At 33.3% G+C, this 26,983-nt stretch overlaps 5 protein-coding genes across 6 annotated transcripts; 2 read left to right on the plus strand and 3 right to left on the minus strand.

The window, feature by feature from the left end:
- The first annotated feature begins 249 nt into the window (after positions 1–249).
- LOC109606961 (kazrin) lies at positions 250–26,976 on the plus strand. Of its 2 annotated transcripts, XM_049964005.1 has the most exons (17): positions 250–1,056; positions 13,854–13,886; positions 19,039–19,168; positions 19,983–20,481; positions 20,535–20,816; positions 21,688–21,815; positions 21,946–22,122; positions 22,171–22,513; positions 22,572–22,656; positions 22,713–22,882; positions 22,934–23,133; positions 23,265–23,474; positions 23,531–23,689; positions 23,743–23,866; positions 23,920–24,064; positions 25,411–25,570; positions 25,784–26,976. In XM_049964005.1, the coding sequence occupies exons 3-17, from the start codon at positions 19,130–19,132 to the stop codon at positions 26,228–26,230; spliced, it is 3,168 nt and encodes a 1,055-aa protein (XP_049819962.1). In that variant the 5' UTR covers positions 250–1,056; positions 13,854–13,886; positions 19,039–19,129; the 3' UTR covers positions 26,231–26,976. The 2 variants fall into 2 exon arrangements, with proteins under 2 accessions (XP_049819962.1, XP_049819963.1); XM_049964006.1 differs by lacking the exons at positions 25,411–25,570; positions 25,784–26,976 and having other exon boundaries at positions 23,286–23,474; positions 23,920–24,649.
- On the minus strand, positions 12,603–13,114 carry LOC109606041 (co-chaperonin GroES-like). Its single transcript, XM_049964008.1, has 2 exons — positions 12,876–13,114; positions 12,603–12,828 (listed from the first exon to the last, which is right to left on the minus strand). Exons 1-2 carry the CDS (start codon positions 13,018–13,020, stop codon positions 12,650–12,652), a joined length of 324 nt encoding a protein of 107 aa, XP_049819965.1. The 5' UTR covers positions 13,021–13,114; the 3' UTR covers positions 12,603–12,649.
- Positions 13,138–13,619, minus strand: LOC109606960 (10 kDa heat shock protein, mitochondrial-like). The gene is made up of 2 exons (XM_020023478.2): positions 13,421–13,619; positions 13,138–13,366 (listed from the first exon to the last, which is right to left on the minus strand). The coding sequence occupies exons 1-2, from the start codon at positions 13,566–13,568 to the stop codon at positions 13,188–13,190; spliced, it is 327 nt and encodes a 108-aa protein (XP_019879037.1). The 5' UTR covers positions 13,569–13,619; the 3' UTR covers positions 13,138–13,187.
- On the plus strand, positions 14,206–16,952 carry LOC109606959 (ecotropic viral integration site 5 protein). Its single transcript, XM_049963328.1, has 9 exons — positions 14,206–14,214; positions 14,266–14,427; positions 14,483–14,846; positions 14,894–15,097; positions 15,145–15,521; positions 16,100–16,211; positions 16,324–16,382; positions 16,432–16,597; positions 16,648–16,952. The coding sequence occupies exons 1-9, from the start codon at positions 14,206–14,208 to the stop codon at positions 16,950–16,952; spliced, it is 1,758 nt and encodes a 585-aa protein (XP_049819285.1).
- On the minus strand, positions 16,994–18,379 carry LOC109606793 (uncharacterized). Its single transcript, XM_049964007.1, has 4 exons — positions 18,336–18,379; positions 17,514–18,277; positions 17,390–17,455; positions 16,994–17,337 (listed from the first exon to the last, which is right to left on the minus strand). Exons 2-4 carry the CDS (start codon positions 18,190–18,192, stop codon positions 17,258–17,260), a joined length of 825 nt encoding a protein of 274 aa, XP_049819964.1. The 5' UTR covers positions 18,193–18,277; positions 18,336–18,379; the 3' UTR covers positions 16,994–17,257.
- Positions 26,977–26,983: the final 7 nt, after the last annotated feature.

A 26,983-nucleotide genomic window follows, 5' to 3' on the forward strand; every position in this document is an offset into this window, starting at 1 on the left:
TTTAATTCAGTTTATTGAATTAAATCATAATTTGGTTATAATGTCCTAAGTTATTTTGAAAATCACAATTAACACAACAATTAGTATTGTCCAATTAACTGCAATAAAAGGGTGCTCTCGGAATAATCAGATAAGAATAATTATAAGAGTTTTACAATAAATTAATTAAACCCAAGACATTTGTGCGCCAATAAACAATGGATTGAAGCCTTTTGTATAATTAAATGGGTTAATTGTGGTAGTTTTCAAGTTTTGCAGCCCGTTACGTAACCGAACAGTTCGAAACTATCTATAAATTGGTATTGAATAAACGGGCGGCGACAAAGGAGAGAGGTGATTCGCAAACAGGTCCTTATCTGGAGTAGGGAAGTTGCACAAGTCGTAGCAGAAAGGCTCGGTTCTCGCCGGGCGAACCGGGGTGTGTAACGATGCCACCCCCGTGTAGTACGCCAATGCCCTCAGACACCCCCGATATTTCTGTTCCCTGTCCTTGTTCTAATGGCAGAGGCGATCAGCGTAGCAGGAACAATATATCGGGCGCATGCCCGTCGGCATAGTCAATGAATGAATTTAGTCCATTTCGACTCCCCGGATCCTATCAACGTAAATAACAGCAGGACCAACAATTCAACTGACCCGCAGTGTGTAATAATCGGACATTAACGTTGCGGACGTCGGTTATGATGTTTGCGTGGTGATGACCGTGTCGGGCCAGCGCTGAGTCGGATTGATCCGTGTGTTACGATATTTCGGGTGGCGATCCGTGCCTCCCCGTGCATTTTGCAGTTTCATATGTGCGCACTTTTACCTGTACAGACCCTCGACGTTTCTTGTTTTTTTATTTTAATTAACCCCATCCAGACGTAAGGGCATCGGAAGGCGCGGTTCATCCCTCGTTCGCTGAGTGCCGGAGTGCCGAATGTGTGCGGCGTGCTGAGTGTCCGTTGGAAAAACGTTCAATTTTCCGTTGTTATTTGCGATTTTCCCTAGTCAATAAGTGAGGGTGTGTCGGCCGTTCTTGAGGCAATGTTGACCTAAATATTGTCATTAACCGGGGTAAGTGGTTGATTTATAGTGGCTTGAGAATATTGTTTTCGTCCTTTTTATGCGATGCCAGCAAACCGCCACCGTGAAGACTAAACAAAAGGATCGCTTGACCTCACATTTTTCATTTATGTCACTTGTGTAGGATATTGTTTCGCGTTAATTTCAAAGGCCGCAACTATTTCGAATACTATTGTGTCGGTGTGACCATTGTATTTGCTGAGACAAGATACACACTCTGACGGGTAGTAAGACAACGATTTCATTGTTTTAAGTTGTTATTATGTACAAATATTATACAATACCAAAGGGAACTTTTAAGAATGGTATGTATGGTAAATTATGTCAATATTGGTTCCCGACAAGCTGAACTTTAAATCGTTTAAAAGGAAGTCACGCATTTATGTATTTGGTAACAGTAAAATGGCAAATTAGTAATATATGGCAAAAGTATAGAATGCCCGGAAATAAATCATCAATTATTTATTACTTTATTACAATTATAAAATTATATTTATAAATCTATAGTAAAATTTTAATCCAAAATTGGGACAATATCGATTTAAATTTTATAAATTAAATATATTTTTAATAATATAGTTTTGTATGATTAATAAAATGTATTTGAAAAAAATTTATTAATGATAAATATAATAGTTTGATTATTAAAATATTTAATTTATTATTGTGTTATAAATATAATTTTCTAATTTGTATTAACTTCATACATAATTATTAACTAAAATAATTAACAAAATAAAATTAAAATTAAAAATATTTTTTATAAATAAACAAAATTTAATAAATAAATATACAAAGTTCTAGTTATTAAAGAATATTATTAAAAATATACGGGGTGTTTCTTAATTAGTAGCTTTAATAATTAAATACTTTCTTGGCGCAGAAATATTGTGATTTAATAAAACTTTTAATGTAATAATGTCCGATCATTATTTTGTTGCTAAACAACTATTAATTTTAAGACGCTTGTGAGAAATTTAATTTTTGCCTAGGAATTTTAAAAACTGAATTAATGAAAATATTGCAAAAATATACAATTTTAAACAGCAGAATATTTTAAATATTTCGAAAAATGTCACTAAGGTATTTATGAAACGATACATGCTAAAAAGACTAGACAAAAAATATTTTCATAAAATATTCAAATATTCCAGGAAGTAAAAATGTTACAATGATTTTGTCACACATTTATGTACTTATATGGTAACAGTAAAATAGGAAATTAGTATATGCAAAATTGTAGAATGCCCGGAAATAAATGATCAATTAATAATTAGTTTATTACAAATATAAAATTATATTTTTAAATCTATAGTAAAATTTTAATTCAAAATTAATACAATATCGATTTAAATTGTATTAATAAAATATATTTAAATTAAATTTATTAATGATGAAAATAATATTTTCTAATATTAAAATAATTTATTAGGCTTACATTTAATATGTAATTTATTACTAAATAAAATTTTGTATTAACTTCATACATAATCGTTAATCAAAATAATTAACAAAATAAAATTAAAATTAAAAAGATTTATTTATAAATGAACAAAATTTAATATAGTTATAGTTAGGAATATTATTAAGAATATACAGGATGTCTTTTAATTAGTAGCTCGTAATTAAAATACTTTTTCCAAGCAAAAATATTGTGGTTTAATCAAACTTTTAACATAATAATGTCTGATCATTATTTTGTTGCTAAGCAACTATTAATTTTCTGACAAGCGTTGACGCGTTACAAGTTTGTAAGGAATTTCTTATTTGCCTAGGAATTTTAGAAGCTAAATTAATAAAAATGTTCAAATATCTGCAATTTTAAACTGCAGAATATTTTAAACGTAAATATCTTAAAAAATGTCACTAAGATATTTATAAAACCTACATTGTTACATGCTAAAAAGACTAGACAAACAATATTTTTTCATAAAATATTAAGATATATCAGGAAGTAAAAAAGTTACAATGATTTTGTGATAATCTACAACAAAACAATGACCAAAATTTAACTTCTTAAGATAAAATTCATTAAATTTTACTGACTGATTCATATAGAAATTACTGAATAAAATGGAAAATGAAAACATTTAATTGAAATAAGTTTGGTTAAATCGCAGTATTTTTGAGTCATATATGCCTGGTATATTTTTGGATTTTCAAATTCTACATTTAATTGCAAATAAAATTGTTTTATTTTTACATTTTTGGTAAACTCTCAGTTAATATTTTCTTATTTGTAAGGAATACTTATATGACGATGAAATAGTAATAAAGTTAATGTCACTTCCGGCGAAACCGGAAATAAAATTTTGCTCAAAATAAATTAGAAAAATAGTTAAACTCAAATTATAATTGCTAATCAGTTCTTCTTTCCATTCCATTCATAAACTTCTAATTCTTAGTTAGGTGAATCCCCTATATGTAAATATTTAACTGATTAAAATTAAAAGTAATTAAAATGAAATTGAATTATAAGATTTATGAAACTCTAATGGAATATTTACAATCAAATACGCCTAAAATTATTTTAAAGAATTTTATAGGTGATACTCCATGAACACTTGAACTTGTCCACTACCTCATGGAAAAAGGTAGGGATAAAATTGAATTTCTCGCCCCTCAAAAAATTTTAAAAAGCGTTATTACGATTCCCTTTATAAAGCCACCCCTCAGGAATCCCTAGACAAACATCGGCGTAAAAAAATATTTTTTCGTGGAATGATTTTGAAATGCAATCTTGTCCCGGCATATCTGAAACGGCTAATAATTATTCACAAAGGAATAATTTACATTAATTTCAGATATTAAAATTAATCGTGAGTCTGAAAATTCATTAAAAAAAAGTGCTCAAACAGTAATTAACACTTGACATTAAACGTTTTTTCATCGAAATATAATTAAGAAATTAAACATTCCATACTTTACTTCGATTAAAATTGTTACTACGAACTTTCTTACAGTTAGAAAAGTTGCCGGAGTATCAAATGAATATTTTAATTAAATTTTCAACTAGTCCAACAAATCAAATATAAATTCCATAGTTAAATTAATTAAATAAGTAATATCTGACATATTATTAACAAGTGATGAAAACACAATTGGCCGTTTTTCATATGGAAACGTCGCCAGGAAATCTATTATGAATAGACAAAGGGCTCGCTTAGCTCTACATACTTTTCATTCAGTGCATTTGTCACCAGGCGCGAGATATTCTTGGCAATATCAGCACAAAGGCAGAATTCATATGCGATTGTCGTAAATTTAATTTGCGTTTTTTTTTCTAAAACGTCGTGAACAATGATTCCAAATTAGTCATTTGTTAAATATTTCACTTCGCTGATAGATTATCAGTGACACACTTTGAACTGTACAAGAATGGACACTTAAAATTATCGTAAACTAACGCAGGATTTACAACTAGAAAATATGATCGTAAACAGGTTTTTATTTCCGTTTCGAAATTCCTGCGCATTCGTTTTATCTTTTACTTCCTTTTGTGTAATTTTTCTATGGGTTCGGAATGTCGATGCGTACTTAAAGGTTTTCCCCAGGAATGTAATATCGATAAGTTTGTAATAAGATCCCTTCGATATATTTCCGCGATCGTTTCGTAAACAAGACGAGAAAAAGTAAAATGTGCATCATACATTATTCACGACGATTGCGGGCGCTTCTGGAAGCGGTCCAAACAAAATCACTATGTGCTGAAACTTAAATCTTCGAAATTACACTATTCCAGGTTATGAATGATGTTTTCTTCGTAAACGAGAAGTAATATCACAATAGATTGAAACATCCATTCAAACCGTGCTCCTCTCTCTGTGGACTTTATCTCGGCTTTTGTTACGTTAGGTGCAGCAGTATTCTGTAAACAGCTAGAGATGATAAGAAAACATACAAATCTGAATAGGTTGTCTTTAGGTGTTACGGGTATTTCTATACCAGATAAAGGGAAATGACTTAAGTGTCCAGTGCTCGTTTTGTTTAAAACCGTTAACACCATTTAAAATAAACACCAAAACTGACTTTTTCTTATTTTTTCTATTTCTTATAATATCTCCTAGAAATTTCGAGTTATGGGCAATTTTAAAATAATAATAATAATTTGCGATATATTAAATTATCTCCAACTAAAATAGTAAATTTTATGATGGTAGATTTAAACTAACCAACGAAAAATACTATCTTTTATAAACAATAAATATCTTGAAATTTACTAGAAATACCATCATATTTAGGTTAGTTTTCTAAAACTAAATTTTCCACACTTACACAAAATTTGGGATATAATACGTAATTCTCAGTGGTTAAGATACTTCAATACTCGAATTTTATTAGAGATACCATCAAATCATTTTTGAAAATTAAATTTCATATTCAAACAAATATTATACTATATATAATTTGTACTTTTCGAACAAATTATCAATGGTTAAGGTACTTTAATAATAAATTTGTCTAATATCGTATTTAATAGATATAAACTCACTTAATCTATGAAAAATACCATTTTCCATAGGCGATAAATATCCCAAAATTTACTAGAAATATCATCATATCTACGTTAGTTTTTAAAGCTAAATTTTATGGTCATATACATTAAACATAAATTGTATAAGATACTATAATAATAAGTTTGTCAAATATAATATTTGGTAGATTTAACTTAACCTGACCTATGAACAATAGTATTTTCCATAGACGACAAATATCTCGAAATGTACTAGAGATATCATCATATCTTAATTTAATTTTTTTAAACTAAATTTTATATTAAAACACATTGTGATATAATTAGTAATTTTCAAACATATTATTAATGCTTAAGATATTTTAATCATAAATTTGTCAGATATCATATTTGGTTGATTTAACTTAACCTATTCTATGAAAATTAGATAACAAATATCTCGAAATTTACTGCATATACCATATATCTTAGTTAATTTTTTTAAAACTAAATTTTTTATACAGTCACATAAAAAATTGGGATATAATTTTCATAAATAGTAATTTTAAAACACATTGTCAATGGTTAAGATACTTTAATAATACATTTGTCTAATATCATATTTGGTAGATTTAAACTCATCTAACCTATGAAAAATACCATTTCCCATAGATGACAATGATGAAACGGATACCATTTCATCTTAGCTAACTTTTTAAAACTAAATTTTATATTCAAACATATACAAAAATTGTGATATAAATAGTAATTTTCATATAAATTATCAATGGTCAAAAAGGTTTTGATCTAAATTTTAAAATAAAATCTATTTCAAAAATAAAAAGAACGTAAAGTTCCATCATAAATTGGGTTACTTTTATAACAGTCATTTTTAATTTGTAAAAGAATTTCAAATACCTATGAAAAGCCGCTACTTCATATAAATTGAAAATTTACGTTTTTAATGTAGTTTGCTAATAGCATAGTGCGTCTATGGAAAACACTTTCCATAGACAAATATCTCGAAAATTACTAGAGATATCATCATATTTTAGTTTATTATTTTTTTAAACTAAATTTTATATTCAAACACATAAAATTTTGATATAATTGGTAATTTTCAAATAAATTATCAATACTTAAGATATTTTAATCATAAGTTTGTCAAATATCATATTTGGTAGATTTAACTTAACCTAACTATGAAAAATAGTATTTTCCATATATGACAAATGTCTCAAAATTTACTATACCATTATATTTTAATTAATTTTTTTAAACACATACAAAAATTGTGCTATAATTAGTAATTTTTTGAACAAATTATCAGTGGTTAAGATACTTTAATAATAAATTTGGCTAATATCATATTTAGTAGATTTAACTTCACATATCCTAAGAAAAATATCCTTTTTCATATTATAAAAAAATTTATATTCATACATATTTCACAAAAATTGTTTCAAACAAATTATCAATGTTTAAGATATTTTAATCATAAATTTCTCAAATATCATATTTGGTAAAATTTAACTTAACCTAACCTATGAAAAATAATACTTTCCATAGATGACAAATATCTCAAAATTTACTACAATAATAAATTTGTCAAAAATCAAAATTTGTAGATTTAACGTCACCTAACCTAAGGAAATTATGTTTTCCATAGGCAACTAATACCCAAAATTGACTATATCACTAAATATCATTATAATTATTTTTTTTTTTTAAATAAATTTTACATTCACAACTCATTACACAAAAAGTTGTGATATAATTGGTAATTTTCAAACAAATTGCCAATAGTTAAGATACATTAATCATACATTTATCAAATATCATATTTAGTAGATTTAACCTTGCTTAATCTAAGAAAAATACTATTTTACATAGTCGACAATTATCTCGAAATATACTACAAATATCATCATGTTTTGGTTAGTTTTTCAAACCAAAAATTGTAATATTCAAATAAATCAACTTATGAAAACTACTATTCTCCATAGATGACAAATATCTGTAAATTTTCTAGAAATATCAACAACTTAATATATCAAAAATTATATAAGTTTGGTTAGTTTACATAAAAAATGTAAAGAAGATTTTTAGGATAAATAGACTTCGTCGTAGAAATGGTCAGAAATTAATGTTTAAAAGAAAATGGACAGTTGAGTCACTATTATTATTTATTGTTTATTATTTATTTGGGACGACCTGTATTAAAACATTCTATTCGCTTTTATTTGCCCCTTCTGCAGGAAGCACTATCCTCTTGTAACTGTATGGTAAATGTTATTGTACAAAATGTAAACAATGCCCGTTTGCACTTTGAATTCCATCACTATCGATGCCAAAATATTTGTACAATTGTCATTTTTCTCACAGCAATTACACTAATGGTTAATCGATTTCTATTGTATTTGCACAGATAATTAATCTGGAAATGTCAATAATGGACCAGCATTTCTGTTTGCTCTGATTCTGTTAGTTAAATTATTTATAAATATTAATTGGCGGCACTTATACATGGCAATTACAAAATTATTTCAGTATAACTAATTAAGTCCCCGGTAAATTTATGCAATCGAATATGTAAATTTCGACAAGGGTTAGTGAACTACCCGACATATCAACAACCGTACGTATGTTGATGATAAAAATAAAATTCAAGTTTTCTGATACTTATAGTAAAAATAAAGTACTTGTGCACCGTCTTAAAATAAAACCGTATTGAACCCCATTCATTTAAAAATACTTTTCGAAAATGATTATTGATGGTAAGTAGTCCCAAAAACGTTATATAAACAAGTGCAATTAAGTTGGATTTATTAAACAGGAGAGGAAATATATTCATACATTGTCAGTGATAAATTTTGTCCGATAATTAAATTTTCCTTCTTCCGCCGCCCCAGGAAATTAAATTAGTTGTTTCAATGCGTCAATACTCAAAACAAATTGATTGTGTTTTAATGGAATTACCAGTGATTGAACAATGGTCGCCGTTTATTGCATATCAAACAAAAATTTCACGTCCACGTTAATGAATTACGGTAGTTTGTGATTAATTAATTAGCGTAAGCAGGTTATTAGGAAACATTTTTGCTTAATCCAGTTCATTTCCCATGTTGTCGGTCAAAACGGAACGGCATTAAAAAAAAAAACATTTCGCAATTAAGTCGCAACAGTTAATTATATTAAGCACGACGCGTAAAACGAAGGTAATGTGAATCATTGTACAATGTACATTGTGGTCCGAGATAATTACCACGAATATTTAACGGGTGAGTCAGTTGTTGTGACATTTTTGTCACAAATGTTGCAATAAAAAATGTTTTGCGAATATTTTGCGATGTGCTTAAACCAGGGAATTTAACATCGTTTTACGGATACACGCTAAACATTTTAAACTAATACGTTTTAATCCATATTTCGAAATATGCAACGGCACGGGCACCTATTAAAAATGTTTCGACAGGCGTTAAATCCCCCCTAGATTTTTGTGCGTCGCACTAAAATTTTAACAACCGAACACATTCGGCCGTAATTTTAACGACCGCAACGAATTTCCTTTCGATTTTTCGCAACCTATCCCCAACACCGACATCACACCGTTAAAATTTTAACGGCATTAATTTGTATTCGGTGTCCGTTCGAAATTCTTGTCCGTTGTGGTCGCCACACCATTTATTATTTAAATAAGTTTCGCTCGGCTATAAATGGCTCATTTCCTGACAATGTGACGTTTCGGTGCGGTGCGTTCCTCCGAACGTGTCAGCTTCACACATGCGGAAGGAATTGCGTGTTACGATCGGCCTGTGCATGCAAAACTACGAAACTACACGCACCATACGTTCATTGTTGTGTGTGAAACGGTGCCTTTTATGGGCTTAAACATGACCAAAATTTGATTCAATTGCCTTGAGGACTTTTTAGAAATTGCCGTGACACGCTGAAATATTAATAATCCTGATCGGAAGTTGACGAAATTTATTAAGTTGTTATTAAAAGTTATTTAGTACATGAAACAAGAAGAAAAACTATATTGAATTAGAAAAATTATTAATGAATTAATTTTTTATTAATAATTAAGGAATATTTGATTTTATTTAAATTCAGTAAATAATCAGCGTTCCTCATAATATCTAAATTGTAAATAAACAACCAATAAATAAAATTCATCAAAATTCATCTAAAGAAATGCTGTTCAATATTATTAATTTTTCTTCTAAAACATAAGGCAAATTGTTGATGGATTTTTATAAACCCTTAATCATTTATTTAATACTAATAATATTAGTTTTTGATGGTATTCAATCTGTCAATGTACTGGTACTAGTATTGGTACCAATAAATAATTAGACATTATATAAAAATATGTAATAAATCTTTTAATTTTGACTAAAAAAAAAGATTGAAGTACACAAATTATTATTAAAATAGAACGATTGATTTAACATTTTCATAAAACTCTTATTTAATTTCAGTAATTAATATATTTTTCATCGATTTCAATCTGAAATCTTATTGCCTAATTATCCGTTTATATAGTATAAATTATTATTAAAATCGAATGATTTTATTGATTTTTTCATAAAGTATCAACCTGACCATTTGTTTAATCTAATTAACTAATATCTTTAACATGAAATTCAATCTGGAAATATACTAATATACCAGTATAAAACCAATAAATCAGACTAATTAAAAAAATAACGTTGAAGATCTTTTGTAAAGTGTTCAATGTATAAAGATATAAATATTATTATTAAAGATTATGGAAAATAGTCAAATTGGGAATAAAAACATACAATAAGTTATTTATTTTTGTAAAATATTTACATTGTTTAATAAAAATTAAATGAAATGCCTAATTTATTTATTAAAATTAAATAATTTTCTAGGATTATTTCATAAAATATTAACCATTTTTTTTTAATTTCAGTAAACAGTGATTTTTTCATAGAATTCAATCTGGCAATGCACCAATTTATAAAGCTAAATCAGATCAATAAAACTTAAAGAACTTTTGTAAACTGTTTAATACACAAAATTATAAATTATTCTTATCAAAGATTGTGTAAAATAGTCAAATTGGGAATAATAATGTGCAATAAGTTATTTAAATTTTGTAAAATAATAATATTGTTAAATAAAATTCATTGAAATATACAATTTATTAGCAAAATTAAACAATTTTCCAGATTTTTTTCAATATTAACTATTTATTTAATTTCAGTAAATAACGCCTTTTCGATAACATTCATTGTGACAATGCACCAATTTATTTTAAGTAAAAAGCCAATAAATTAAATTAATAAAAAAATAATAATGAAGATCTTTTGTAAATTATTTAATACACAGAAAATAAATAACAATAACAATAACGCTACATTACCAATTTATTGCAAATAAATAACCAATTAATGGGATTAATCGAAATACATTGGAAACTACTTAAAAAATGAAAAATAATGAATACTTAATATATTGAAACGCATGTTATCAATACTAGAATAGTATATTTGTTTTATTTTATTTAAGTAAATATTTATTTTCTATGGAAACCAATGCGACAACATACAAATTGGTAATAATTTATTGATGATAAACAACTGATAAATAAAATGTATCAAAACACAATTGAAGAATTACTATTGAATAATTATGACTGTTCAATACTGTTAGTATTATTATTATTGTGTATATTCAACAGAATAAACAAAGAAGAGTTTTTTATAAACGATATCATAAGTTATTGGTAATCATGGAAACTGACGTCATCAAATTTATTTCACAATGACAACCAATTTAAGATAATTTTTCAAAATTACTGAACTAGTCAATTCAAATGAATTGCAACTCAAAAATATTGACTAATAAATGGAGGCAATTTCCCGCCCTTCTTTTCTGTTGGAACTCGTTTATCACCATGAGCTGAATGACAAACTTTCCATGTCAACACTGCAGGAAAACTGATAAGCTTTTAAGGTTATTAAAACAAATTACAAAGACTTGAACGGGGGTCAGAACAGTTTGCTGAGCTAAATGATTACTTGTAACGACTAACTTATTAAGTTCTTTGTTGTTCAGTTACGGCAAACTAAATATAGAATGGAATGACATGATTATAATCTGTTATTGTCACCGCATAACAAATTTCATTATTCGGTGTGAGATCAGTATGTGATATACACCAAATAGTGTAATTATATCAGCAAATAATCCTCTAACTACCGTCATTCCAGCCGGCAATCAACATTAGAACTTCGATTATTGATTGCCGGTTATGATGATGAACCGAGACACGAAATCAAAATAGTAGTAAAACTGTGCTTGCTGTATTAGTTCATCGATCGGTGGGTGGGGGGTTCAATAAAAACGGGCCCCACAAATTATCCCTTCGACATTTTCATGTAATCGTTCAGCTATGAAATGTTAGTTGCATGCAATTCAAACGATTTGTGCACTGTTAAAATACGATCGAATTTTAAGTCCTGGAATGGGTATTTAGAGGGAGAACTATTGATTTTCAGCCAGGATTATAACTAGGATTAATGTAAATTGTACAGTCAAATGCACTTGTCATTTTTTATTTCATTTACCTGTTACAACAACATAATGTATGAAGGAAAGTGCTCTTGAAAAATCGCATAAAACTACATTAACCAGTCATATATTTGCAAATTTGAAAAGATTTTTAATCTCAACAAAAACACGGGATTTGTTCGCCGAATTATGCAGGGCACTTGTCTCGTTAAATTTCCATTCCCTAGCTCCTCTTCCGTGACTTTTCAGCTGACACTCGCTAATGAAGTGTCCTCGAAAAAATTGCGATATTCGGCCGCAACAATTGGTGTGTGTTGGTACAATAGCACGTGGATGTTTCGAACAACGAACACGGCGCAATGGTTCGGCGACGCACCCCCAAACTAATCGATAGCCCTCAGCGAGAATATTTATGCAGACAGTCGGTTAGACGGTTACTCGCGGGGGGGTAAACTGTTTCTATCGGAAAACTGAATTGTGACATAAGTTGCATGTAAATGTTGCCTATAAATTTCACAGTTGTAATAAAATACGCGACTTTTAACTCACAGTCTTTATTAATGCAGTAAAAACATTGTAAGCAATTTAAAATGAAATTTTGGCCAGGATGTCATTTTCTCTGTACAAAAACAGCTTCTCGCCGTCAATTTCAACTTTAGTGCCTCCATATTCGGGTAGTAAAACGTTGTCACCAGGTTGGACGACGACTGGGATTTGTTTCCCGTTGTCTCTGTACGAACCTGGACCAACGGCCATTACGACCCCTAATAAAAAACATTTTGTAGTTAAGAAAATTTACAATTTCAATTACCTTTGAAGTATTTCTCTTTAACGTTGTCGGGTAGGACGATTCCACCTTCAGTTTCGGTCGTAATGCGTTTCCTTACCAGCACCCGGTTGAACAAAGGCATTATTTTATTGAAAGTTGATGCAGCATGTTTTGGAACAGCAGCCATCGTATAATAAATGGAGCTTGAGATATGTGTTTGAGCTGGTTAAGTGGAGCAATTGTGACTAAACTTTCTTTGTCATAGCTACAAACATTTGAAAAACTTGTTGACGAAAAAACTGAATGAGTTACAAATTTTTTATTAATCCATCAGAATGACATTTTGTAGAGCAATTAAATTGAAACTTTGGCCAGGAGTTCACTTTCTCTATACAAAAACAGTTCGTCACCGTCAACTTGGACTTTGGTGCCCCCATATTCGGGCAACAGGACATCATCTCCTGGTTTTACGCTGATGGGGACTTGGAATCCGCTGTCTCTCATGGTTCCTGGTCCCACAGCAACGACCGTTCCTAAACCGAAACCGAAAAAATGATTAATTTAATCAATTTCCGATGATTTCTCACCTTTGATGCATTTCCCTTTGAGATTGTCCGGCAGGACAATTCCTCCTTCAGTTTCCTTCGGGGCATCGTGCTTTCTGATCAGCACGCGGTTAAAAAGCGGTCTTAGAGTCTTCAAAGTCGTTGCGGCGTGTTTCTGAGCGGCAGCCATTATTTTAGAAATAAACTTCACTTGACAACTTTACGTGTAAAATACTGACGTTTTACATCAGGCCTCTTGATTTACGATCGTCTGCTTTATTAGTTTCTAGTTTGGTTTATTACTTTACCCAACGCTTGGAATATGGCGAAATGTGAAATATTGCGTGTGATAACGTTTGGGCACTATTATTGATGTATACGGAACTTGCATTAAACGAAAATGTTTCCAAATATTATCGAAATTCTAAAGATTAACAATTAAACAAGTTTGTAACACGTTGTTTATTTCTTCCAGATCGCTGCTTTAAACCTACGTGTTCAACAAATGGTAAGTGAACATCAAAGGCTCGAACAACAACTTAAATAGATTTAAAACGCTTAAGTGTTAGGTCATAGTTGAGTTTCATGGGGTCAATTGATACTAATTGTAGCAGTGAGGTGTGGGATGTTAATGCGCTTCTTGTAATAATCGTCGACGCCGTTAATAGATATTGAACAAGGAAACTCATATCTTGGTACTCAGTAGAAGAAGAAGAGACGTAATTTACGTCACATGTTTCCTTTGTCAATCACTGTTACGTTAATTTTTGTCCATGCTCCTTTATCAAACATATCTTTTTAAAATTTAATTCGCTCAAGTTCCGAACATGTCACAGGTAACGCTTCCGCCCCACCGCCTTTAAGACCAATTCCAATTACGTTTCCAGGAGGAGATCACACCCGAGGGGTCATCTTTGTTCACTATTTTGGATGACAAGAATCGTCTGATCGATACGCTGAATAAGCAAATTGAAAATCAAAAAATGCAGTTAATGTATTATATACAGCAGGGCTTGCGCCCTGAAAACGTTCGGGAGTTTGCCAATAACGTAAGCCATTATTTCCGCCATTAATTTTTTTCCTACGTTCCTTCTCCTTCTTCAGTGTCGTACAGATATTAGTGATGTAAGCGTACCTTTAATTTTGGCGATGGACAGATTTAAAAAGGAAATCGGCATCAAAAGCAAAAACACACTTTTGTACGAGCGCATGATCAAACTGGACAACAAAATCGAATCTGTTGTTAGCAGCCAGCAGAGAACTCTAAAGGATATAGTGAGACAGCTCACTCAATATTTCTCTCAAAGACCTGACAGCGTTTACCCAACGTGCATTACTATCCCGCCAGCTCAACTGGAATTGTTCTATGAGTTGCTGAGGAAAACTGCTTCTCTATCCAAATCGTTGGATGTGTACAGAATATGTTGCAACCGACTAATAGCTACGGAAGACGAGAAAAATACCATAGGTAAAGTGGCACAGTTAACAAAATTAGGCTTAAGATTTTCCTTGCAGTCGAACAAGTCTTCTCGATGCCAGTCAAGGAGCGTATTAACTGCAACTATTTCATCAGCATACAAACTGAACGGCTCAGACTGGAAGACGACATCAAAAAGGTCATCAAAGAACAAGACACGTTGCGTAAACGCGTCAACGAAATACTCGGCATCGACAAACAGTTACAGCAAGCCAAATTCAGACCTAACGAAGTTGCCGATGGTGCGTTCCTTCTAACACACCTCACAGCCCTAACGTTTTACTTGCAGAACAATTAATCAACGAGCTGAAAACGTTGAACTGCGAGGCCGTGGAAGTGCTGGAAATGTCCCAGACTCAAAGGCAAAAGTCGGACGACAGCGGCCGGAAGTTGCGTCGCAAGACGATTTTAAGATTGCTAAGGCTGGCCTTGCAAAATTTGCAAAAACGCAACTTCGATGTGCCCGATGAGATGACGGAGGAGGAAAGAGACCTGTATAGATCCATGCTCGCGTTGTTGGATCAGGAAGTTAACGTTAAGTCCGTTAAGGAGTTCCTCAGCGTCGTGAATCAGTGCAAGAGGCTGGAACACGAACTGCGGAACTTGTTGAACGATCGCCAAAATCTTATACGTGGAATGAACGTTTTACGTGAACAGCTCAAGAAGGTAACTTAAAATTATTTGAACTGGGACTGGGATGTTTACGTTTGAATTTTTTTCTCTATTTGTATGTAATTGGTTCTTCCAGGTTCCGCATAAAAAGCGATTGAGTTTGTCGACCCGTAATTTAAAAGCAGACACAAAACATGGAGACAATTAAAGCATTTCGAATATGAATTGTTCCGACTTTTATTTGCTTTTAATCGTTTGTTTTTTATAAATTAACGAGCTTGGAGGAAAATATGATAAAACACTGATGAGGCAGAAAACTGCAACAAAATGTATTACAATAATGGATACAATAAAAATAAATAAAAATAAACCTTTGACAATTCCATAAATTTCTCCTCGCGTATTGCTTTTACATTAAATGAGATCTGCGGTAGAGTTTCATTGTTTTCATTTCGTGTCGTTCGTATTTTTTTTTACAGTGGCATTTCATTTTTACAGTGCCTTTTAAAACATTATTAAAATTCAGTTTCCTGCCTCGAACCTCGGAGTCTGTAAAAGCATAAGCTTTCATTTAATTTTGCATAATAAATTGTGAAGTGCTTTATTGATTCATTCGTTAATTTATTTTCAAGCTGGAGGGCCATAAAAATGGTTATAAACATGCGAATTCGTCGAGAACTACCTTAAAACTAAATGGAATACAAAAGACTAATGTTTTGTGCATAAATGAAAAACAACAAGGATGTAATTGTGATGAATTGTATAAAAACCTATTAATTCAAAAGAATGTTAAAATTCTGGGTAAATCTCAAATAACTGAGTCACGAAAATTATATTTTTTAATTGGCTATTGTAGATCTGGAAAATGATAATCTAAATTTGAAAAAAAAGATTGAGGAACTGCAAACACAACTGGTAAGTCGTTTGCCATGTTTAAAAAGTGTTTTATTGACTGATTTTAAAGGGAAAAACTAATGGAGAATTATCTATTTATAAACAATCAAGGGAAAGTATTATTGAAATTAAGCAAACTGAAGCAAATAATCTCGGATGCATTGAGGAAGTTTACATGAGTGATGGTGAGGAGATGTACATGGAGATTGTTAAAAACAAGGACATGCAAATATTAGGTAGTGTAATTTAAACTGCAATAAGGAAACGTTTAATTTTACTATTGTAGACCTCCAAACAAAAGTCTTAAATGTTCAGAAAGAGAACGATAGCTTAAAGCAAGCAGCAACTAACAACCTATTTCAGAAGACGGAAGAAAAACTAAGTGAAAACAATACTTCGTTTGTAATTATGAGTTCGAATAGAAAAAAACCAATAGTGTCATCATATACGGAGACATTTTCCTGTGGAACGCAGACCGAACTTCAGCGAGAACCTTTCGATTTCGTCGAGTGCATGGGTGAAACAAGAACAAACGTGGAAATTTTTTGCTCTATTTATGAAGGATTTAGGGACGTTTCAGTGCAATCTTGAAAACGTACGCTAGTTTAACAAATTATTAAATAAGTGCCCAATTTACAAAGTACAACTTGTATTTGTTTATAATTGATAATAAATTGAATATTCTTATACAAAAATTATTTAAACAAGGGAGCAAAACTGCTCGAGCAACAACACAATAAAATAATCCGTTTCGAATGACGCACACAAAACAAACAAGTCCTTGAGACCCAGCATGTCGGACACACACATAGCTTGAGAGCATCTGAAAATGTCATCACAGAGTCCGTTTCGTTCTGTGCCAATAACTCTTGTTTTTGTAAAAAAAAAAGTCTTAATCAATTAGGCTTTTTCATCGTTTTCATCTCGCTCTTAAAGCTGACGGACTTTTTAACCTTGGGCGGATCTATAACCATTTCTGTAAAGTCAAAGCGAGTGATTCAAGCATTATTTCACAATGAAATATTTACCCAGTTCGCTTTTTTCTTCGGAAATTTGCATCATATGTGTACACTCCATTCCGAATTTTAGAACGTCTGAAATGTTTCCATTTGTGATACAAGAAAAAAGAGACGAAAGGTGGATGTGTTTTACCGTATTGTGTAGCTTTGTTCTCCATCAATTTCGGATATATCAAGTCCTTTATTTTGCATATGTTCCCGATGATAATGCCAAGCCATATTCCGCATAGAAATGGTGGGATACATTTTAGGAAATGACAGTGCCTTATGCATTTTACTTCTGTGTTTGCACTTGATGTTACGTTTGTATAGTTTATCAGGAGTGGTTGAAGTTTGCTTTTGCTTATCAAAGTGCAAAGATTTATGGATTTACTTGACCAATCGTCACATTTAAATGGATTATTTCCGGCAATTAATGTGAAGGAGGAATTGTCTAATTTGTTCAAGAGTTGCTCAGGCAGGTACTCCAAATAATTTTTGGAAATATCCAATGTGTGGAGGTGGGGAAAATGATTTATATCAAAGTCGTTCAAGCTTCGAAACAAATTATTGGACAACGAGATCGTGTTTATATTGTTTGTAGAAGGGAAAGTTTTACTGCTAATATCTTGTATAAAATTATTGGTCACGTTGAACGATTCAAGCAGGAGATTTTCTGAAAACGCCCCATATTCGACTAACTTTAGTCCGGAGTTGGCAATGGTCAAAGTCCGGAGATTTTTGTAATCTTCCAAAGTTTCCCTTCGGAGAAACTCGATAAGACTGTTGGCAATTTTTAGATGTTTTACATCTTTCCTTCTTACTTCCACCATAATGTTATCCTGCAAACTTTTTACGGTGATATTGGAGCACACAATCTCTGAGGTCAGTAAAAGGCAATTTTCACAATCCACAAACCTTAAATAAGATTAATAACATGGTATTTAATATAAGAATAATTTAATCAATAACTTACGTATGAATAAAGCAGAAAATTATAATAAAGAAGCATGACCGAAAGTCAAACATTTTGGCAAGTGTACAATGTCAAGCATTTTAATAAAACAAATGCACCAGGGTAACTATTTTAAAATTCGTTATAAGAAGTGAAAGGCCATTTATAATGTTTCTTTTTTCTCGTGTTCCCCAATAAAACCGCACTCGAAACATTCCGCCCGAATTCCTAATTACATTCAAAACGTGAAATATGCCCGCCATTATTTCCGGCGCCGTAATTTATTACGTAAAGAGCAATCTGCGTCGTGCAATAAGATTTTACGAGTGAGCCGCAAACGAAGCGTCGCGACGAAAAAAACCGCCATGAAATATGTAATATCGTACGACACTGTATGAGAACAACCACCTGCAAGACCCTCCTGAAACTCTGTTCCTCCCCTTCCCTAATATTTCCTCGGCCCTAAATTCGATTTGTTGGGGCAATAGCTTCAATCTATATTGCGATGAGTCATGCTCACCTGCAATGCACTTTTGCCAGGAATGGAAGTAATGACTTACAATACAATGATTTACTGCGTCTGAAGTAAAGTTACTTCTAATTGGTTTTGGCTCGGTCAACGGATAATTGTTATTTACCTTTACGAATTATGACGCCGAAGGGTAGTTCGATGTTTATCTTTGGGGGAGAGGTTGGAATTGTAATTTCGATTTCTTTGTTTCAGTCGCTTTAAGTGGAGGTTTCGCCACGATGAGTTCTTCGCTGACGAAAATGGAAGCGAGGAATTTCAAGTTCGCACACGTTGCAACGCCGCCATGGCGCTGCTAATGCGACGTCTACTCGTAGACGCTCAGGTAAAATTATAATATAATTCTTTAGCTTATTATATTTCAACTCCCCCAGTTTCGTCTTTATATTCCGATACAACTTCATAACGAGAAATAATGATAATTATAATATTTAACGGAAAACTTCTGAACATTTTATAATAAAGTTTCAAAACTACAGGAAACGGGAAGTCTTTAAACTTGTAACCTTTTTATAGAAAACTAACTATTTTATTGTGTTGAGAGGAATGAAACAAAGAAACAAATTCCTTCGATGTTAATTCCCTTCGGAAGTTGTAAGCTACAAAATAATGGTTAACTTTTAATTAACGTCCCTAATAACTAAAGTTGGAACTGGTCTTTAATGAATAGCCGATGAAAAAGCGACAACTTCTCCATTAACTTCTCCTTTTGCCGACATGAAAACCTCATAAATAAGCTTGTTGATATCGAGCCAATACGAAACGCACACACAGACACCGATACGTGAACTTCCAATATGTGGTGGGATTAATGTCCTATGGCCATTTGGATGTATCGATTTTTCAACAGGTGGATTGCACGGTGGACCTAACGGTAGCCACCTCCCGGACCTTAATCCTATTGATTTCTGGTCCGCGTGATGGTTTTAAAAAATTATTGGCCGATAAGGCGCGTAGGGACCATTGAATCCGATTGCACGGAACTGGATAGCTTAAACTCACGTTATCTTTACGTGTGCCGAATTTTGCTAAATTCAATTTTATGATCCTCTTTGCGATGTGGTAATATCGTTCCAAACGTGCTCTGAATCTTATCGTTTGGACACGTCTTAAAAAATGTTCCGTTTCGGTTGTTGTAGGCAAAGCTTCGCAGAATGGTAGAGGAACACTCTACAAACCTAACCTCTCGGATAGACTCCGACTACCCCAACTCGATACCTTCCCCGCTCCCGACCCCCGCTTGTGTCGTGCAGGAATTGAAACAACAGACGGACGCCACCATAATCGGCCAGGTCGACGTGAATTTTGTGAAGCCCCCGCTCGCCGCTAATACGGAACCGCCAGCTTGCGAACTAGATGTTAAATGTGTAAACGATCCGAAGAAGGACGCGAAACAAACGTCCACGGAGTCCAAGAGAACCAAGCCACTGTGCAACGCCAACTCTGTGGACTCCAATGAAGAAGCCGGCAAGAAAACTAAAACTAATACTGTGAAAATTGAGGACAAAAACCCTGACAATAAGGAGGCGACCATGACTATTGAAGAGAGTGTCAGCCCGAAGAATGACAGCAGATCATCGCCGGAGAATCAACGCTCCGAGTCCCCGAAGCCTGGTTGCAGCAGCCAACCAGATCTAGGTAATTTCATCAGTCATTTCCAGTTGGAAGCATCCCATTAATATTCTGTTTAGATTCATCGTCGCCAAGGTCGGCAAGAAGTTCGGATGGCAACAGAGATGATTTGTCGGCGTTGCTGCCGTCGCCGTCGAATTACCCGAAATCTGCGGCGGCGGTCAGACGTCTCAAGTTGGAGAACGAACGTTTACATGCGGAGGTAACACGGTTGCGACGGCTGGTTGTGACGGGCGCTACTTCCGTGCTGGCGGAAAGGAAAGCGCCAGAAGGAGGCGATCCCTCGTCCGTCAATCACGCTCTGGAAATGGAGTTACAACTGGCGAAGGAAGCGCTTTTAAGTGAGTTAAAATTAACTTAATATGTTTTTACGGAATAAATTTTTTGTTGACTGTCAGAGCTGGTCAATATTTTACTACGACTTCAAAGCTCTGTCGGAGGCATTTTTTGATTGCAGTTCTATTTGCGTTGTTTGAAAAGTTTCCCTCTGTTTTTGTGAGCTTAACGGTATTTAAATTAAAAGCTTTGACTAGTTTGCTTCCACTATTTGATACGTACAACTTTTATTTACCCGTTCAGTTTATGTTTTACATTAGCAGGAAAGTTCAATTTCGACGCAGCTTTAGATAAAAATCGCCCGACGTTAAAGCGTTTCGGGTTGTTTTGATGGTATTGAATATTTAATGGAAATTGTGGGGGTCTTGAATTAGTATAAAGATAAATGTTTTAGACAAGGGGAAACTTTCCTTGATTGGATTCTTACGTGATCCAAGCTCGGATGCTGATAACATCATTTTCATTACAGACCGATCAAAATGATATGTCTTTGTCATGACGTTCAAACTTCTATTATCTACATTTGTTTTATGAGTAAAGTTTTTATGTTAATGGCCATTAATTGGTGCCATTAAATCCTGTAATGCGAATAGCATAATATATAATGTGGACCTTTTATGTTTGTAAATTATCAATATTTCGAAGGTCATAATTAAAAAAGCTTCCCACCGCGCAATATTATTACCCAGCCCCCTTCAACGCGTTCGCTTTAAACGATGGAAACCTGAAAATTCCATTAAACACCGCCATCGATATAAATTTCTCCATTAGTGATTTACCGCCGCTTTTATTACAAAATTTACAGTCCATTGCCAACGAAAATTCTGCTACAACAAATATTCTTTGGCATTAGTGATTAATTGCGCTTCGTTGCAGCTTTAAAATCGGACAAGAGGCGATTAAAAGCGGAAAAGTTCGACCTGTTGAATCAGATGAAAGAACTGTACACCACTTTAGAAGATAAGGAAAAGGAGCTTAGAGATTTCATCAGGAGCTACGGTCAAGTAAGTAAACAAGTGGCAAGGGTTCTCCACTATTCCCCCTTGGATTTTCAAAAGCATTCAATGGGATTCCTTTTCAATAATACAATGTACATTTTGTGAATCCGCACAGTTAAATTATTTGTTTTATTAGGTGAGAGAGAACGATACGTCGCTTCAGCAGCTATCGACTGAACGGGAGGAACGCGAAAGGGAACGCTGGAGTTTGTTGCGACATGCCAGAGATGAGGCGGAAAGGAGCTTATCATTGGCCGCACAACTCAATGCCAAAGAAGTTCAATTGCAACAGGCACAAGAACAATTACAAGAGGTAACTGTCGCCATATTTCTCCACAGATCGATAAAATTGTTTGTTTAGGCTCGCCGTCAGTTGGCATCAAGTGGCTGTCTCTCCGATCAGGAATCTTTGGCGTCTCTGCCGAGGCACAGCATGAACGGCGGCGCCTTGACACCAGGTTCTGGAGGTTTGTTGTCCGGCCACCACGGCCTGGGACTACTTCCAGGCGATAGGGGCAGCTGCAGCGCCGATTCAGGGGTACGAGTCAATTCGGACAGGGAAAGCGGCGCCACTTCCGTCGCCGGAAACTTGTCTGACTCCACCACTGATGGTACGCCCACTATTACCGTAGAGGGTAGCAACAACAGAGATTTAGATACGATTTCTTTGATTTCCTCCGTTCCTCCGCCACATATTTATCAAAGTAATATACAGTCATTAACACCATGAATATAATTATTTATTTTTATGCATACATATAGTTGCAGGAAAAGATAACAGCCCCACCTTATCTCCTTTAAATGCTAACACTTTCGCTCGTTCCATGGATTCTGGATCACTCTCCAGGTAAACTACCTTTATAATTATTGAACAAATTGGGTTTTATCATTTTTCTTTGGTAGATCCGTTGAGCAGCTTAGCTCTCCGTTAGAGCCGGAGCCTCACAACTTGAGCCGAAGGAACAAACAATCAAACAGACCGTCAAGTGGAAGAGGTGGGACTTGGGGTAGTATTTCCAGAGTATTCGCTAGATCCAGACATAGAAACAAGACCAATTCACTTCAAGAAACTAGTAAGTAATTGAGCAAATGATAAAAACCTTACGTAAAAACAAAAAATTTAGGTGAACACAGCTACGAACCTTATCGGAGCTGGTCTCCTTTAACCGAGGAAGGATATGCAGAGAAGCTCCGTCTGTTGCGCGAAGCCAGTTCCATTCCGATGGAAAGGTGGAGGGCTCCGACTGTTCTGGCATGGCTGGAGGTCGCTCTTGGAATGCCCCAATATGGGGCCAGATGCGCCGAGAACATCAAAAGTGGAAAGGTATCAATAGTTAATTAGAAATTGGGAATTATTATCAACGGGTACAAAAATTTCATTGACACTGGGTAGTTTTTTAATTGGCATATTGGGGTGCGTGATGGCAAAATGGTTGTGATTTATAAATCTTATAGATTGGTCCTTTGCATGGTCAGGTCCTTCTAGAGCTGAGTGACTTAGAATTGGAATGCGGCCTTGGAATCACGCACCCGATGCACAGGAAGAAGTTGAGATTGGCGATCGAGGAGCATCGTCATCCAGCGCTCGTAAGATATCCTTGTATCGCACAGCTGGGGCACACCTGGGTCTCCAGCGAGTGGTTGCCGGATTTAGGTCTACCACAGGTAAATATTTTCTTGAAACTATAATTCGTATTACGAATATTTGTGTGGGGTTGTAGTATTCGGAAAGTTTCACTTCAAATATGGTGGATGCACGGATGTTGGAGCATTTGAGCAAAAAGGAATTGGAAAAATATCTGGGTGTTACTAGGAAGTTCCATCAAGCTTCAGTAGTACATGGAATTCATTTGTTAAGAATTATGAAATACGATAGACAGGTACCAAAAAATTTTAAAATAATTTGAGGACAGAATTAAGTTGTGATTTTTAGGCTTTAGCTGTACGAAGGCATCAATGTGAAAGTGTAGATGCCGATCCTCTCGTGTGGACCAATACTCGATTTATTAGATGGGCCCGTAGTATTGATTTAGGAGAATACGCCGACAATTTAAAAGGTACGAACTCAAATGTCCCCATTCTAAACAATAATATCATTATTCATTTACAGACAGTGGAGTACATGGGGGGTTGGTAGTTCTCGAGCCGTCATTCAACGGCGATACAATGGCAACGGCTCTCGGAATACCCGCAAACAAGAACATAATTAGGAGACACCTGAACGCCGAATTGGAAGCGCTCGTGTTGCCGGCAAGGTACGTCATTTTTTGTCAAATGGAGGAACTGCAAGCGGAGGCCGCAAGGGTCATTTCCAAACACGGCAGATAAATAAATAAGATAAAAAAATATCCCATTTGTTCATGCCTCATATGATAATTTCCGCCGACATTATCAAACTGTATGAGAAAGTTATAAGGATACAACGAACATTTGAAATTTTTACTGTTGGAATCCATTAGGAATACCTTTATGGTCGTTCCATATTCTTACTTTACTTCAGTTGGTTGGTTAATAATATAAGGAGAATTTATACTATATTGATTAATATGTAGGCTTAATAAATAGGTGATTGGACAATTTTGATAAATGTTTCTGTTAATGTCGCAGAATTTTCTACTACTATACAAATATTATAATTGTGATAGATAAATAAAAATTCATAATCAGTATGCGGATTTGATAATGTCGGGACTCTTAACAATAAGTTAATGACTGTGCAATATAATTTAATATAAAAATTATGTTCATATTAAGTAATCAAAAAATATTTGCCTTTATTCGATTTATAAATCAAATTATAATATTTCATTTATAAATAGTTATAAAATAAAGGTTGTGAATTATTTAAAGTTTTAAATCCATAACATGTTCACATGTACACATTACACAAACATTCTATGTTTATTTCGCTTTGCTTTGCACTGCAACTAAATGTTATAGCAGCACAGCCCTGATTCCCCAAATAGTACAAAATATTTACTAATATACAATTCGAACTTATATAGAAGTTTTCTTCAAATAATCAATATTAAAGTAACAAAATATGACTGTAAACATAGTTTAATAGTCATTGGATTATTCGAAGATACTTCATTTATTCTCCCCTTACATGTACATATTCTTCCAAAATAAGGTTTTTAACTAATTATCGGTGTTAAATGGATGTCATTTTGCATGCACTCGATGTTAGAATAGCAAATTTTCTACTAGTATAGAAAAGCTACAATAATTTATGTACATTACATACACAATTACATTCCAAATTTACACACACAATAATTTAATAGATTTAATAAGAAAGCCCTCAGTTTTAAAAAGTCGTGAATTTCTTTAATGTTTACCTTATATGTGTAATAATAGTGTTATATATTTTTAATACAATATTTTAAAATTTTATAAATAACATTCTAGTTTATCTGTTAGTTTTATACATACTTAAAGTAAATTACAAATAAAACTTTTTAAAACTATATACAAAACAAACTAAACCCAGGGTACATTGAAATAGCTGAGCCACATCGACGATCCCCAAATGAACATAGAATGCTTGTGTACCCGCACCGCTTAATTCAATGTTTTTGATTTCGCACTGTTATGCTAGATCCACACTAGAGCACTATGTACGAGTAAGGGCCAAAGGCCGCGGGGCCCCAGGAGTATCCTTGGGACGATCTTTTTCACGGTCTTGCGGAGGCTTAACCGCACCCCTCCAAATTAACAAAGATCAAACCATCGTCGACTCACGAAAAGCCAGTATCAAGGTAGGTACAAAAATTCCTTATTGGTTGTTCCAAATGCTATTATCGTACAAAGCAAACAAAAACATAGTGGAACAAACAATTTACAAAAAAAAAGAAGTCAAATAAGACAAGTACAAAATATTCGATAAATCAAATAGTATTAATGGCAAAACGGTAAGTATGAATTCACTTCGCCCCCTCGTTTGTTTCTCCATCAATACCTTGGGGTTTCAGGGTTCATTAAGTCGCGCCCTAGGCCTAACGAAAAGCAAATCCGAACGAGAACGCGAAAAACAATCGCCCACATCCAGTTCGGAGAGTTCGTCGGTGGTGAGCAGGATCAGTCCGCCCCTTCTCTACTACCGGAACTCCAGAAACTCGGGTGAGGAGTCCCCGATTTACGCACAACCATTCGCCCACGCCCAAAACCTGTACCAAAGACGATCGGAGGACTACGACACGTACGTTTGCAGTTCGATCAGATCGATAGGCGAGTACGATGTCACCAAAAGCGCCACGAACATAATGAAGCCTGACCAAAGAGACAACATATCAGCGAAAAGCGAAAAGTTTAAGATGATCAGTCACTTGAAGGGCGGCAGTCTGCACAGAAACAGGAAGCAGCACAGAAGAGTCAGGAGTATTGGGGACATAGACATTATTCACGTTGAAGCTGTGTAATTTATTCGGGGCTTATTTTCAGACACGTGATTTTGTGTTCATTTTGATATTTGTGTTTTTAGGAAATAACAAAGCTTCAGTCAGTGTAACGTTTTATTCGAGTCAGTTTCACCGCATCATTGCAATTGATTTTAAGCAATATTTGCCAATAATGTAGGGTTTATTTTAAGAATCGATTATTCCGCTTAACTAAACGCTGAATAATTAACGTTCTTTGCTCAATAGCGATTTTAATAATTTTTCTTAAAACGTGTACACATACTTAGGGAAATGTAGCTTATTAAACATAATTGCATGGATGATCTATTTTAACATTGTATTGTTAACAACACGGATAGTATTACATAATAAAATTTCTCTATAAATTGAAATTATCTTTTGAAATTTGTTTCTGAAATTTGGCAATACAATATTAAATCATTTCCATTAAGAGTGATAAATTAAATTTAATTGTACGACATGTATTTATATCTACAATTGTGTTACTGTGAATATTGTATTGTGAAACTATGTGTTAAATTATAAGACTTTGTAATATTTTTAATATACAATTTGTGAAGCACGTCAATTTTGTTTGGTCGTTGGTCGTTTTTAATCGTTTTGAGCATTATTTAATCAACTATTTATTCACCCAATTCTAATCATTTTAAGTACCTTATTATTCATAATTTTGCTTTAAATTTATTATATTTATTGTTGAATGTTTTGTTATACTCCCATTCTTTTGAAATAAATTATTTATTCAATTCAATG

The sequence above is a fragment of the Aethina tumida genome, chromosome 2 (assembly GCF_024364675.1).
Source record: "Aethina tumida isolate Nest 87 chromosome 2, icAetTumi1.1, whole genome shotgun sequence".
NCBI classification, from domain to species: Eukaryota; Metazoa; Arthropoda; class Insecta; order Coleoptera; family Nitidulidae; genus Aethina; species Aethina tumida.